Below are 15,501 nucleotides of genomic sequence, written 5' to 3' on the forward strand. Positions count from 1 at the left end.
AAAATGTCACTCTCAGTTGCTCTTGGGGCATTTGTCCTCTCTTAGCTTCTCCGAGCAAAAGTCTGCTTTCAAAGGCCATCTCCAAAATGTCTCTGTAAACTGCAGTTCCTCTCTCAGCTCCTGGAAATTCTTCAAAGTGTCCCTCTTGGCTGTAGCAAGCTCGCCCCTTCTGTCTGAGCTTATATGGGGCTCCCAGTGAACTAATCAAGGCCCATGCTGAACGAAAATTATTTCTCCATGGAAATTATCTAATCAGAGTTATCACCCACAGTTGGGTGGGTCACATCTCCATGGAAACACTCAATCAAAGAATTACAATCTAATCAACACTAATAAAGTCTGCTCCCACAGATTACATCAAAGAACATCCAAACCAGCACACTATAATATATTTGCAACTTGGGAATGTGAGACTTTTGGGACACACCCTTTGGTAACATCAAAGGCCTAATGAAATTCAAGTGTCTGACCTCCTCCATAGAATTGTGAGTGAGGTTTCTGTCTTACTAATTTATGATATTCGAGCCTAGCACAGTGCCTGGGGCAGTCAGCCCTCAGCAGAAGTTCATTAAATGAGAGGGTGAATGGATGAATGCATGAATGAGCAGGTGGATGGTTGGATGGATGGTTGGGTGGATGGATGGATGGTCAGATGACTTACAGATAAGGCCCTGCATGGCCTGCAGGGCTCTGCATGTGGGGTCAGAAGACCAGTGGAGCAAGGTGCCCAAGTCTGGGTCTGTGTTTGTTGGGTATTTATAACCTCTGGTTTTAGTCGAAGAAAGGGTCATTGAATGTTTGCTAAACAAATGACATTATCAGCTATTTGAGCCTCAGTTTCCTCATTTGTGAAATGTGGATCCTCACAGTTCCTCCCTGGCACACTAAGTGGTTTAAATGAGATTCCACGTGCAGGGAGCTCTTTCAATACCATAAAGATCTGCACCAGCATCAGCCATCATGAGTGGTAGCAATAACCATTATTTCAAGGTCATGGGTGGGGTAGGGGGTCGGTGGGAGGATATAGGAACAGATAAGTCAGTGTGTGCAGGTGAAGTTGAGCAGGGTAGCCTGGTTGGTGCAAAGGAGCAGAACACCTGCCTGAAAGAGCACAGATGGGGCTGGCAGTCAGAGGCCTGTCCCTGGAGGCTGGTCTTGGATCCCTAGTGGACTCGTCTCCCATGGCCCTGGCCAGCCTGAGAACTGTCTCCAGGAGCCCTGGGAAGCCACACCACCAGAGTCTCTTCCTAACCACATAAAAGCAGCTCAGCCAGGGCCCCTGAGCAGCCTATCTGACGCTGGCACAATCATGAGAGCTCTCACAGATGGCGCTGTCGATTAAAGGGCTCCCCTCTGCACTTCTGCAATCCCAGGCCCCACCACTCCCTGGGGAAGGGCAATTGAGACTGTGACAAACATCCCAGCCAAGATCTTTCTAGGGATTATTTGGCCAGGCTAATTACCCCATGAACAGTTACTAATTATATAGACCCAAATTACACGAGCAAGGGTTACAAGCCCAGCACTTTGGGAATTTTTGAAGTTATTTCCCTGGCATCTAATTTTCCTGGAAGAAAATGATTTCTTGCTTCCAGGCAAACTAAACCCACAAATTAGGGCAGTGGCTCCCTCCTGAGCTCTATAAAGGGGGAGCCTGAGATTGCAGGCTGGCGAACTGCATCTCAGCTAAGGGATAGGATAAGGGTTATCCCAGCTCTTTGGCCACCCCAACATGAACCGCCAATTCATCTGCAAGTCTGGAGCTGCTGCCAAGGGGGGTTTCAGTGGCTGCTCGGCTGTGCTTTCAGGGGGCAGCTCGTCCTCCTACCGGGCAGGGGGCAAAGGGCTTTGTGGGGGTTCCAGCAGTCGGAGCCTCTACAACCTGGGATGCACCAGGAGCATCTCCCTCAACGTGGCCAGTGGCAGTGGGCGGGCAGGGGGCTATGGGTTTGGCCGGGGCCGGGCCAGTGGCTTTGCTGGCAGCCTGTTTGGCAGTGTGGCCCTGGGGCCTGTGTCCCCAACCATATGCCTGCCAGGGGGCATCCCTCAGGTCACCGTCAACAAGAGCCTGCTGGCCCCCCTCAACGTGGAGCTGGACCCTGAGATCCAGAAGGTGCGCACCCAGGAGCGGGAGCAGATCAAGGCTCTGAACAACAAGTTCGCCTCCTTCATTGACAAGGTGGGATTTTCTGGAGAAAAGCTGATTGTCGGGCCCCCTTCCTCCCTCCGCCTCCATTACTCGTGGGGAGGCTTCCCATCTAAAGCAGAGGAAAGCAGGGCACCTTCCAAGGATGTAGGCACAGCCAAGGATAGAGCTGGGAAGAGCTGGACAAAACTCTGGACATCAGTGTTGAGGGATGGGGATTTAGAGGATGAGAAGAGCTAGGAAGCTTAATCTGGGGAGGTTTCTGAGAGGCAGGAGAAAGTGGCCTCAGAGTGGAGAACTAGGGCATTGACAGCCCTGTGAAACTTAAAAGTCAGGCAAAGGGGAGGTCTGTGGCAGGTTTTCACATCTGGGTGTCTAGAAAGCCATGGGACTTAGCCTCTGCCCTAGAGAGCTCTGAATCATAGCCTGTAAGGTAAGGCCATGACCAGCGATACACTGAAGCGGCGGTTCCTGAAAGTGGTCCCTGACCCAGCAGCATCGGCATCACCTGGTCATTTGTTGGAAATGCACAATCTGAATCAGACACTCTGGGGTGGGGCCCAGCAATCTGTGTTTTTAATAAGCCCTCCAGGTGATCCTGGTGCACACTCAAATTTGAGAACTACTGAGGAAAAAGAGATTGAAGGGCCTTGTGAAGCAAACTCCCTGAGCTTGGGAGAGAAGGGAAAGCTTACCAGGGGTGACTCTTAGGTAGAGTGGTGAAGAATACATAGGAGTTTGCCAGACGGAGGTGGTGAAAAGGCAATCCAGGGAGAGGAAGGAGTCATGTGCAGCATGATAGGAATTGTCTGGAGAATGGGGGAGCCTTGGGTGTTGCTCGAATGTTGGGTGAACATGGAGGAGGGGTAGGAGGGACTGGAGTACACTGAGCAAAGCACAATTAGGAATTTGGACTTGATCCTGAAGGTGGAACCACCAGAAGAAGGCTTTCAGCAAGGGAATGAATGCTATGATATTTGTAGATTGCAACTTGAGAATTTTGTTGTCCCTCTGGGGGAAATGCTCTGATTTAGATCATGGAGATTCAGATGTGAAAGCCACATAGGAGGATGTCAGATGCCAGAACAGCTGAGCAACTGCCTTCTTGCTGGGCCGGAAAAGCCCATGACCAAGGGGACAAAGAGTAGGCAGAACACAGGCCAGGCCAGCAGGCCTGGGGCAGAGGGGCCCAAGAGCATGAAGGACAGCACAGGTTGACTTATATATCCCTAAGGACTCGCCTTAGAGAGGCAGCCCCAGGCTGAACATAGAAATTGGTCCAGCCAGGGTGCGGAGGTGACAAATCTTGACTAGATCATGGAGGAACAGGAAAATATTGGGTCCTTCCTGACCTTAGAAGCTGCCCCCAGAAAGAGAACTTCAGCCACACAGAGGACCCTGGGTGTGGAGGGGCATAAGTGATTGCCATTTTTTAAGGGCTGAGGCTCACTCTTTTAGGCTAATGAGTAGGAGCCTCTCTCCCCATTTCCCGAGGGTCTGTGGAGTTGGTTCCAGCTGTCTGTTGTTTTTGGTTCCAGGTGCGGTTCCTGGAGCAGCAGAACCAGGTGCTGGAGACCAAGTGGAACCTGCTGCAGCAGCTGGACCTGAACAACTGCAAGAACAACCTGGAGCCCATCCTCGAGGGCTACATCAGCAACCTGCAGAAGCAGCTGGAAACGTTGTCTGGGGACAGGATGCGGCTGGAGTCAGACCTGAGGACCATGCGGGACGCGGTGGAGGACTACAAGAAGAGGCGAGCAGGGGGAGTGCACTTGGGAAGACCTGCCTCGGGGGCTGGGCTTTCCCAGCAGACACTGGGACAGTTTGCCTTTGGCCTCAGGAGCACTGAGGTCTGTGAGAAAGACAAATGCCTTCTCTGGGAGGCCTGGTGGGCTGGACAATGGAGAGCCAGCTTCTCAGGCAGGGGCAGTCTGTCCTGGCAGGTGCCCCGTCCCTGGCAGGCCCCCTTCTGCTCTCCACTCCAGGAAGCTCGAGTGTCTCTACCCCACAGTATCACAGCATCTTGGCTTCTTGGCTTCTTGGCTCCTCAGCCCGCTCAGTGTGCCCTTGAGTTCCAAGGAAGCCCTCAGGGCAGGGCAGGGAGTCCGATTTGCTGTTGGGCTTCCCCTCTCATTTCCCTCAGATCCTGGACATTTGGGCTGTGCTCCTTTTTCCTGTCCTGGAGGGACGATTCTGTCTTCCTCAGGTCTCATGCCAAGGGATAGGGTGGAGCTGCCTATAGGGGCACCAGGCTGCCAGAGCCACACAAGAATCATGGCTGAAAGGGGCAGCCTGCGTGCTCCTGGGATTCGGATACTGAGGGGAAGAATCTACTAACTCCCAAGGCAGCAGAGGAAATCCTGACCCCAGCCATCTTGTCACCAGGCCTGGGAGGGGGTTACTTCAAACCCTGTCTGCAGCTCTGGCCAAGTAGGCCTAGTGACTGGGGTGGACTTGCAAAGATGTAGGATAATACTTGTTAGAAGACACATAGTAGGGCTTTCCTTTTGCATGTCACAAGAATACACTGACATGGACACACATATATCCTGCTCACTGTGCCACCTTTCCTGCAGGTATGAGGAGGAAGTAAACAAGCGCACAACTGCTGAGAATGAATTTGTGGTGCTTAAGAAGGTAAGGAGCCATGCAGGGGGTGAAGTGGGGGAGGGGATGGGGGCGCGGGACCCTTAGGTGCCAGAGGGGAAGATGGAGAAATGTGCTGCAGGGACATCTTGGAGCACCTGGATGTTTAGTACACACCACTTTGTCAGCTCTGATTTTTTGTGTAAATGGAAAGGAGCCCAGTCATGGATAGTTAGTCCTGAGGTCATGTCCATTTTGCCGTGGGGGACAGGGGGTTTCAGAGGAGCTACAGTTTTACCTTCCACCTCTGCCATCCCTTGGCTCACTCTGACTGCTGAATGGCGGTTTGGGGGATAAGGTTCCCATGCTCTCTTTGAGGAATAGAAGGCAGTAAAGAGAATTCCATTTTTGGATGGGTCCAGAAGGAGTTCCAGAGGCATGAAGAACTTGCCCAAGGTCTCACAGTGAACTCCTGAGTGGACTGGGTTCCTGCCCCTGGGTCTTGACTCCATTCCCTGGAGCAACTAGCTAGGATTGGAGACTGGGTGACAGTTCCCAGGAGAGGTCTGTTGGCTTGCATAAAGGTGATATCAGGGGGTTTCTGGATTCTTCTAAGGACGTGGATGCTGCCTACATGAACAAGGTGGAGCTGCAGGCCAAGGTGGATGCTCTGGATGGAGAAATCAAGTTCTTCAAGTGCCTGTACGAGGCGGTAAGGCTCCCCCACTGAGTGCCCTCCCTGCCCCAGTTCTGTCTTCTGAAAGGAGAGACATGTGAATGAATGATTACTTATTCTCAATGACTCTAAGAGCCCAAGGGATCTCCAGCATCTGGATGCTGGAGGTGTGTGGACCAAAGGCAGGAGTAAATCTCTCTGGATACCCCCAAATGATGTGTGCTGTCAGATCTGGAAGCCATGGACCTTTAAGGGGTTCCCACTGACTTTCAGCCAAGCATATTCCCATCCGTGCTTATCTTCTCTCTGCTGCTTGGGATATTTCCTGGGACCTCGGGTAGGAATCCCCAGGGATAGAAGTGGGGAATCAGCAGACCTTTTCTACCTCCTTCATGCCCATCTGGCTTCAAGCTTCAGCCCATTGGCCAAGTGTCCATGGGCTCCTGTGTCCTCAGTGTCCCCCAGCAGCCAGGCTGTTTCCCCTCCACCATCTCTACTCCTGTCCTGTCTCAGATGACAGACATGGGACTGTTTTCTTCTTGAGCGGCTTCCCACCCATTCAGCAGTTTTTAGATGTGATACTGAAACCTCTGGGCTGCGGCGGTCTGTTCTAACTAGCTTTGGGGAATGCAGTTCGGGAGCCTTCAGGGACAGGGCCATCACCTTGGCACCTTCCTCTGATCGCAAAAGGCAATGAATGCTCCCTTGTTTCTCCCATGCAGGAGATTGCTCAGCTCCAGTCCCACATCAGTGACATGTCCGTGGTCCTCTCCATGGACAACAACCGGGACCTGGACCTGGACAGCATCATCGCCGAGGTCAAGGCCCAGTATGAGGACATTGCCCAGAAGAGCAAGGCTGAGGCTGAGACCCTGTACCAGAGCAAAGTGAGGCTGCACTCTTCCCCCCAGCCCCACATGCAGGGGCTTCTGCTTCAGCCTTGCTGTAAGCACAGCGCTGTCCCGAGCAGTGAGGGAAACCCTAAGGGAGGATGCAGGCCTGTCCACAGGATCCATCTAGACTGATGTCAGCCATCGAACGACATATACAGCTGAGTGCAAATGAATGCAGAACAAAAAAGAGTCCGACTGGGAAGAGAGAGAGTAGGGAACTAGGACCAGATGGGGCAGGTCAGGGAGAACTTCCTGGAGGCAGAGAGTTTTGAACTGAGTCTGGGAGGGAGAGAAGACATGGATAGTTAGCATCTCAACTCTCTGGTTAGTCATAGTGAATTAGGGGCCAACGCCAGGAATAAAGGGGGAGTTTGAGTCACTTAGATCTTAACTCCTCTAATGGGTTGTGGGTGGGGATGTGATTCTTCAGATAATTTGTCTCTCAGGTCAAGGTGGCAACTTCCTTATTGTTCTTTGCTGTTAGGCTCTCAAGGGAAATCCAGACTCTGGAGAGACCTAATCTGGTCTCTCCCTCTGCTCCTTGCCACTCTAGGGACAGAGATTTGGCCTGCAGTGGTGGGGGGAAGGATGCTTTCAAGACCAAGGAGATAAGGCAGACCAGGGCTTTTTGATAAAGGTTCAAACTCAAGTCTCCAGTCCCTCAAATCTGTCCACATTAAGACAAGTCAAGGATGGCCATGGGAGTCTAACCACTCGGTGGTTTTCAGTGGCCAGGCTTAACCCCAGGGTGTTCCCTCTTAACTCCCCTTCCAGAAGTTAAGCAGGTCTTCACACACATGAGTTTTAGACCATTTGCCATTTGGAGTTATCCACTGCTCCACTTCTCCAGTTGAGGGTAAGAACTTACTGAGCAGAATTTTATTTGTGTCGTCCTAACACCTATATTATGAGGGCTTATTATTATTATTATTTCCATTTTAAAGATGAAGAAGCTGAGGCTCAGGGAATTTAAGTAATTTGCCAAGGGCATTTAACTGGTAAGTGATGGGGCTGGATCTGAATTTAGGGGACTGATTGCAAATTCTAGTGGTTAGACAGAAAATCAGGAGATGACTGTGGTTAAGGAACATTTATGATAAGGGCATTGTGAGGGCTGAGAACTGAATTGCAGGAGGATGCTCACAATTAGCATCTCTGGATGCTAACCTGAGAACAAGTTAGCACCTCCATCCCTGACGGTGCCAGAGGGCTGTCGTGCTCACACAGCCCTGCAGAGAAGCTGGAAAGGCTACCTGTCCTGCCCTGTGTTTACTCTCCCAAGGTTAGAACCAAAGATAAAACACAAGGAGGATACAGAGAAGCCCCTGCCTTCCAGAGGATGCAGGCTCTTTAGGAGGGATCCTGAAGTGAGGGCCATGCTGGGGCCAGAGATGAGCTGAGCACACAGGGACAGAGACAGGGCAGTGCACAGCCACCAGAGTTCTGAATGTCACACATGTTTGGTGTTTCCCTTAAGCCAAATTCTGGGGTAGAATTGAAGTCCTCTCTGTTGACTATTCCAAGGGTGACATCAAAAGTAGGAGTAATCCAAAACTAGTAGAGGACCCAAAATTCATGGCTAGTGGTATTGGGGTATGGCTAAATCCACCCCCTACACACATATGATGTCCCTGCTTGCTAAGCCCCGCTTCCCTCCCAGCACAGTAAGACTGTCAGCAGCCCAGGGCCCAGCAGAACTCTGGAGGGAAGTCACAGAAAACCCAGATGGGCAGCTTCACTGGCTCCCTGTTTTATTTAATCTGTCAGACCTTTTTTGAGTACCAGCAAGGCACTGTGCTAGGTACTAGGAATTCGGAAATAAAGGACATGGTCCCTGACATCCAGTCATTCTGAGTCATGGGGAAGACCTAGAAACAAGTGATCATAGTACAGTGTGATAAGACCTATGGAGTGGTGTGCAGGGGGTTATGGGAACAAACATGCTTCTAACAGGGGGATGAGGGAAAGCCTCGTAGAGGAAGAGACTGCCCTGAATAAGTTGGGACTAGCTAGGGAAGGAGGGAGGATGGATGGGGCTTTCCAGGTGGAGGAAGAAGCTCAAGCAAAGAGCCAGAGACATTTGAGCACATGGGAAATTTAGGGAACCATGGGACTGTTTTGCACAGCTGGAGAGCCATGGAGGAGAGGGGCAGGAGAGGTGGGAAATGAGGATGGGGAGGCTGAATACCAGACTTCAAAGCACCTTGCTCAGGAGTTTGAATTTGACCTTGAAGGTGATGATGGGCTTTGGAGGGCTATAGGCCAGGGAATGTCATAATTGGAGTTGTATGTTACAAAGTTGTAGTGTGGAGAGTTCAGAGAAGGACTTTCGACAGTCCTTATGGCCAAATGCAACCTTCAGTGAGATCAGCTGTGCTCAAGGCAAACAAATCCATCAAACAGATGGTTGAATGGGAGACTGTTGACAGGCCCAGTGAAGCTGGGGAGTCCTACCCACCTCCGCCGCTCTTCCTGGCAAAGGCATAGTCTCTGTGCCAGGCTCAGCTTAGCCGGGACCTAAGCCAATGTCTCCCTCTCCATAGTTCCAGGAGCTGCAGCTGGCGGCCAGCCAGCATGGGGATGACCTCAAACACACCAAGAACGAGATCTCAGAACTGACCCGGCTTATCCAAAGGCTGCGCTCAGAAATCAAGGGTGTGAAGAAGCAGGTGAAGAGGGTGTGGGGAGCCCCTGAATCACTCTCAAAGGAGGGTGAACTGTCTAGCTGCCTCTCCTACTCTCTGTCCTCCGTCTCAGAACCCTGTCCCTCAAATGCAGCCCCTGCTCTCGTCCCCCACACCTACTCCCAGCAGAAGCCTGGAACAATTGGAAGGCTCTTTTCATAAAGCTGTGATCCAGGTTGACAGATCCCCATCGCCACGATGTGGCTGTCTCTGCTCTAGGCAGTAGGACAGGACAGAGGAGGGTCCTCTGTGAGCAGGTGGGGGTGGGGGTGAAGGGAGGCCCGAGGTGTCCTAGGACTCAGGAGGAAATGCTCCCTCCTGGCCCGCAGTGCTCCAACCTAGAGACAGCCATTGCCGATGCCGAGCAGCGGGGTGACTGTGCCCTGAAAGATGCCCGGGCCAAGCTGGATGGGCTGGAGGGGGCCCTGCACCAGGCCAAGGAGGAGCTGGCCCGGATGCTGTGCGAGTACCAGGAGCTGATGAGCCTGAAGCTGGCCCTGGACGTGGAGATCGTCACCTACCGCAAGCTGCTGGAGGGCGAGGAGAGCAGGTGAGGGCGGGAGGGGCCTTAGGACCTCAGAGCTAGAAGCACCTTGGCAATCCTCTGATTCAGTTTCCCAGAGTGTGGGGAACAGGCCACCTGGAAGGTTGGAGATGCTTTTTAGGTCACCCACAAACATGCCTTAAACAGCTAATCAGCTAATGAGACAGTAATTTCCCTTTCAGTTCTCCTTTAAACCTTCAGATTACGTCAAGGTGTCTCAGTTTGGTGCTGTTGTGTCTTTAACACCTCTCTGACACTTGCAAAGCTTGTTTTAATAAGGAGAGGTACAACTACCCCAGGTTTGGAGTCTGTGCAGAAAATGATATCAAGTCAAAGTTTTAAAATTTTTGTTTTCATTGTATCTATTTTTACAGCTACTATTTTTTTTTTTTGGACAGGGAGTATTTGTTTTCTATTTACCCTAGAGTTATAAAATTTCCTTTTGATATAAATGAATTTGTGTTATACAAGGCGGAGTTGATCAAAAATACTAAATCTATAATAGTACAGGTCATATATGGTCACAGCAACAATTGGGAAGGTGGCACATGAAGCACTGACATTTGAAAAACCCTGCTCTGAATTAGCACCATTTTATAACTGAGACACAGGGAGGAGAAGTTGCAAATTTACAAAGTTAAAATCGTGTATTTAGTGCATTAGTGCCAATTCCTGATATTTCCATACATGTTTTTATTCAGAAATCGGCATTGCAGGAATAAAGAAATGGGTCAGGAGAAACCTAGCAGGAGGGACCCTGGGAGCAGTGGTAGTGGCAGGGGCTCCATGGTTGTGAGCCTTCACGTCTTTAAAGTGGGAAGGGTAGTCTGAGGTGGGGTGGAGGCTGGGGGGCTGCTTAGAGACATGCAGGTGCAGTTATTGCCATTTGACCAGCTGGGGGGCCTCCTGGAGGCTGTGCTAGAGGCTAATGATCTGTGGTTGGTATTCAGGCTGTGGTAAGGGTGACTGTGGGATTCTATGTGATGGAGATTCACCTGGGCTTTTCTCTCTGTACAGGATGTCTGGAGAGTACACCAATGCTGTGAGCATTTGTGAGTATTCAGTGCTCTGAGGGACCATTTTTAGTCCTTCAACAAAGTGAGTGATGCCTACCACTGGAACCCCGGTAGACAGCCTGGCTCTCTAGCTTACACTTCCCTTGCTGAGACCTGCTGCCTCCCCTTCAGAGTGGCTTCTTCCTCAGTGGATCACTTCCCTACCATGCTCTGAAAATTCACATTAACCCCTTCCCCAGAAATCTCACCCACGCTGGGATGAAACTCTTACCCCTACTCCCTCCTCCATCATCACAGCCCAGGCTTTCCTACATGAAGGGAACCTGCAGCATGAACTGCACCGCCTCACTGAGGGTAGAGACCACTGGACATAGATATGTGTGGAGTAGATTACATTCATGGTGCAGATTAGCAAATGTAATCAGTTTTAATGCTGGCCCCACAGGGTCTAGCCTGCTCTCCTTTGGAGAGCTAGGCCGGTAAATACTTCCCTAAATTGAGCAATCAGGACATTTTATGAAAAAAATGAAGGATGTATTCTAAAGTTGAATGCAAGAGCTTAGCTTCTCTGATGCTTGGGCATCATCTGCTCTTTGGGGGAAGTATGTATCACCCCTGCTACTCTTGCTTGTTCGAAGAATGAGAAGGTACCCTATTTGGGGGGTCCTGTGGGACCTTGACTGTTCTTCCCAGCACTTGGGATAGGGATGTTCAGAAATTAAGGGTGTGTCGTTAAACCCAAGTCCATGGTTGGCGTGAGGTGTCTGCTGGAGGTAACTGGAAGGTTGGAGGGGACAGACACTAACCATTCCTCCCTCCATCCTCCACAGCGGTCATCAGCAGCTCCACGGCTGGGACCATGGGCACGGCGTCCAGCTTTGGGTTCAGCGGCGGCAGCACCTACGGCTACTGGCCCAGCTCTGTCGGCGGAGGCTACGGCATGCTGTCCGGGGGCTGTGTCACCGGCACCGGGAACAGCAGCCCTCGTGGAGAGACCAGGACCAGGCTAGGGAGTGCAAGTGAATTCAAGGACCCCCTGGGAAAGGCATCAGCTCTGAGCTCACCCCCAAAGAACACCATAAGATAAAATGAAAGACAGCCCATTTTCAGGCTGTCTGCTTTGCCCTGATTTCCTCTGGACTCTTCTGCAAGAAATTCCTCTTTCACGTCCAACTTCATCTCTTTCTTGAGTCTCTTTGCTACTGATCCCTCCTTGTTCTCCTCAATCTCTCTGCCCTAGACTTTCTTAATGTAGAACCAGGATTCTAGGGCCGGAGTAATGTTGCCCATCCTTCTGCCTCCATATAAAGAGACCTCTTAACTTATCCTCCCCTTCTGGAAACATTGCCAAAGATGAAGACTTGACCCTTCTCTGGCCCACATGCCCCCTTGCAGAAGCAAGGGCTCTTTCTCAGGGTAACCCTAAACCTCCTGCTGCCCCTTCCATGCCTTGGTCATGAGCTCCATGGGTACATGAAGTTTCAGGTCTACTGGTTGACCTGCAAAAACTGACTCCTGCCTGGATTTCATGTAAGAGGAACATGACCTCAGGTCAAATACCTGGCTATAGGCTGTTTTTGAATGGTCACTGCAAACTATGTAGCTGGGAGTACCTCTTGAGGCTGACCCTGTAAACAAAGGGATTTGTGCTCTTATATGTGAGTTCTTGTCCTTATTCAGTCCTCATCTCTCTGCTTCCCACGTCTTAACAATAAACTTATAAAATTCATGCAGGGTCAGGCTGCTTTTTCTCTCCTAAGGGAATCCTCATCTCAGGCCACATCACTTCTACATGTGGAGTGGTCAGTGACCTGCAACCTTGGCATCTGAAGTCTGGTCTGTTTGTAGAGCCCCAAAGTATCTGTTGATTGCAGTGAAAGGGATTTGTGGGATGAACGTTCACGTAGATTGGACAATCCCACTCCACATTGGTCCACATTCTCTTGGTCCTAAGTGGAGTTTTCACAGGGTTAACTAGTGTATGCATGCATACATATGTATGTCTGAGTTTCTGTATGAGTGTGTGTGTGTGTGTGTGTGTGTAACTACAGGGCCATCTCCTTACACACACCACTCAGTTTCCAAAACACCTGTGTGCTCAGAGATTTCTCATAGGTCCAGCTGCTGCTGCTGCTGACAGGATGCAATAGGATTCAAAAAGTGAACCAGAGGCTGGCTTGCATTCAGGCTGGGGCTCACAGGGTAAAACTGTGGGCCCAGAGAGAGTCCTCAGCTTTGAGTCAATAGACCTGGATTCAGATTTAGGTGCTGCAGCTAACTGGTGATCATGGATACAGCTCTCAACCTCTCTGGCCTCCTTTCTTTAGCTGTAAAATAGGCAGAATATATCTCCAGACAATTGTTAGGCCAAAATGAGACAACAGAGAACTTCTAATGTGTAATTCCTGGCAAAAATTTATGCTTAATGTGTTGGCAGAACAGAATACTGTCTTCACTCTTGTAGGTTCAAAAACTTGACTTAATTAGTTTACTGAAAGGGGTATTTAAATGCTGGTAAAGCAATTCACAAAATCCAAACTTTAGGGAGACTGTCTTATAAATTTTAACAATGATTTATTGCCCATCAAAGAAGGGCTGGCTGGCAGAATAACTAGTCTCGGGGAATACATTTTTGGTGATAGGGCCAGTGAAGAAATTGTAATTAGTATATGCCTGGCAAGTTTTAGCGATGGGGATACAGTGATGAATAAAATGGTCTATGTCCTTAATGGAGACATAATCATAAAAGATGTAACTGCAACGTAGTGAGTTATTGGCAATGAAGGAAGTGTATACAAGACACAGAGGTAGTCCAGAGGGGAATGAGGAATTTCAGGGAGATCAGGGAAGATTTACAGAGAGGGCAATATGTACAGAGTTTTTTTGTTTGTTTGTTTGTTTTTTTACTTTACAATTTGCAAACTTGGACAAGGGCAGAGACAGTTCCCAGCAACTTGAATATCAGTTGGATCCATGTTCTTCTGCCTCCACGTGCATGCATATCTTCATCCTCCTACACCCTCCTCCCCCAATTTTGGGGGCTTAAGTTTTACAAGGCTAACCAAGTGCACCGTCATCTTGCTACAGCTGTTAGGTCACCTTGGGAGCAAAGGCAAGGTGTTCAAGAGAAAACAGAATCAAGGGTCACAAAAAATGGAGTTGTGGTAAAATAGAAGAAAGCATCTTAACTGGAATAAAGGCTTCTATTAAAAACCCAAGAAGGGTCCTTGTCCTTTGCGGGATAAAAGGTATAAAAACAACAGCAAGACAACAGGAATAAAACCCACATGAATCACTGTGGGATCCAGTTTCTATTCACAAAGAAAAAGCTCCAGTCCATCTTTTAATTTTTTTTGAAAAATTCCTGACATTACAGAACTAAACTGAAATGTATTAATATTCCACTCTTACATTTCCATGACAAACAGAAAAAAAAATTCATGAGCCAAAAAAAAAACAAAACAAAACAGGGAGAAGCTTATTAAACTAAATACGGATCTCAGCATTAAGAGCTGAACAGAGAAAGGAATTAAAACGCTTTAATTAAAAAATCACGAGTGGATGGTAAAGTGTGCGGAAATTGAAAATTTACAAACTATTTAAAACCTGGAATTGCTGACTGTTCAGAAACTACACAGATGGATCATGGGTGGTGGTGAACAGCAGGAAGGGATTATGGATGAATCCGCATTGCTCTAGCTGCTCCCCATGCCACCTATCTCCGAGCAAAGCCTGACATTGATTAGATATTAAGCCAGGCTAATGCTGGCAGCAGATCCAGTGATGATAACCTGCCTATCAGTAGATCCTTCCACTGGGTTTGCAATTTTGATCTGCGCCCCAGACATCTGATGGATCTCATTGATTTTGGCGCCTTGATGCCCGATTATGCAGCCAATCAAATCATTTGGAATGGTGAGTTCATGAGTAGTCTGAGCAGATGCATCCAAACCTGCACCGTATCCGGTGTTGCCATGCGTCATGGGAAAATGAGACTGTTGCATCGCCGGCTGGTGCAGCTTGGTCAAATCTGGCTGTGGAATGGCATACTGTCCTGGAATGGTATAGGCCTCTAGAGGTGGTCCCTCCAGGTCAGGGTTGAGGCACATGGATGGGGTGGTGTGGGGAAAGCTCGCACTGTCGCTGCCTGTGCTGTACCTGTCCTGACCACCTGCAAAAATGACCGGAGAACTGGATGGCTTGGGCCTGTATGGGATGGTCACGCCCTTCGGCGGGGACTGGGAGAGAGTCGCCAGCATGACCACGCAGATCTGTCTGACACACTCAGTGATGGATTGCAGAATACCAGCAATAGTGATGGCCCTCTCAGTTGAGTTGGGGAGCAGATCCCCAGCCACCAGGACCTGAGCCCCTGTACTTTCTCATATTTCCTTGATTTTGCAACCACCTTTCCCAATGAGAGAGCCACACTGACTAGCAGGGACCACCAGCCTCCAGGTGACTGGGGGTCTACTGGCAGCCGTGCTATTGGTCATAGAGCTGCTGATGTCCTCTTCCAGTTTGTCAATGATCATAGCAAAGGCTTTAAAGATGGGGTTAGTGGAATCAGCCAAAGTGATAACTGTTTCAGGACAATTCCCTTCTGAGATGTTGACACGTGCACCACTCTCCTTGCACATCTTCTTAACTGATTCTCCTTTCTTTCCGATGATACTGCCAACTTCCTTTCCATGCATAAGTAGCTGAATGGTGAGAGTGACATTTAATCCACCTTCAATCACACCGGTGTTCATGTCGAGCAGTGTTCTTGGGAGCTGGACTTTCAGTGGTCAAGTCTTTGGTCACTGGTGGGAGTGAAAGCCAAAAACTGCAGGTGCGAGGCGACTGTGGGGAAAAGGGGAGTGGGCGGGAAAGGGAAGGGCGGGAGGCCAGGGGTGGAACAATAGGGGCGGGCGGGAAGGCGAGGGGGGCCCCCGCGGGTGGGCAGAGGAGGAA

At 49.8% G+C, this 15,501-nt stretch overlaps 1 protein-coding gene and 1 pseudogene across 1 annotated transcript; one reads left to right on the top strand and one right to left on the bottom strand.

Annotated features, from left to right (window-relative positions):
* The first annotated feature begins 1,732 nt into the window (after window positions 1–1,732).
* LOC119541621 (keratin, type II cytoskeletal 73-like) lies at window positions 1,733–11,632 on the top strand. The gene is made up of 9 exons (XM_037845689.1): window positions 1,733–2,179; window positions 3,685–3,899; window positions 4,723–4,783; window positions 5,349–5,444; window positions 6,131–6,295; window positions 8,845–8,970; window positions 9,315–9,535; window positions 10,547–10,581; window positions 11,376–11,632. Exons 1-9 carry the CDS (start codon window positions 1,733–1,735, stop codon window positions 11,630–11,632), a joined length of 1,623 nt encoding a protein of 540 aa, XP_037701617.1.
* Window positions 11,633–14,160: 2,528 nt separating this feature from the next.
* LOC119542230 lies at window positions 14,161–15,299 on the bottom strand (annotated as a pseudogene).
* Between the last annotated feature and the right edge of the window lie 202 nt (window positions 15,300–15,501).

The sequence above is a fragment of the Choloepus didactylus genome, chromosome 8, assembly GCF_015220235.1.
Source record: "Choloepus didactylus isolate mChoDid1 chromosome 8, mChoDid1.pri, whole genome shotgun sequence".
NCBI lineage: Eukaryota > Metazoa > Chordata > Mammalia > Pilosa > Megalonychidae > Choloepus > Choloepus didactylus.

Excerpts from the sequence above, each read along its gene's own strand:
- LOC119541621 (XM_037845689.1), top strand. The coding sequence starts at position 1,733 with ATGAACCGCCAATTCATCTGCAAGTCTGGAGCTGCTGCCAAGGGGGGT. Across the intron at positions 8,971-9,314 it reads TCAAGGGTGTGAAGAAGCAG|TGCTCCAACCTAGAGACAGC; the intron begins GTGAAGAGGGTG and ends CCTGGCCCGCAG. Across the intron at positions 10,582-11,375 it reads CACCAATGCTGTGAGCATTT|CGGTCATCAGCAGCTCCACG; the intron begins GTGAGTATTCAG and ends CATCCTCCACAG.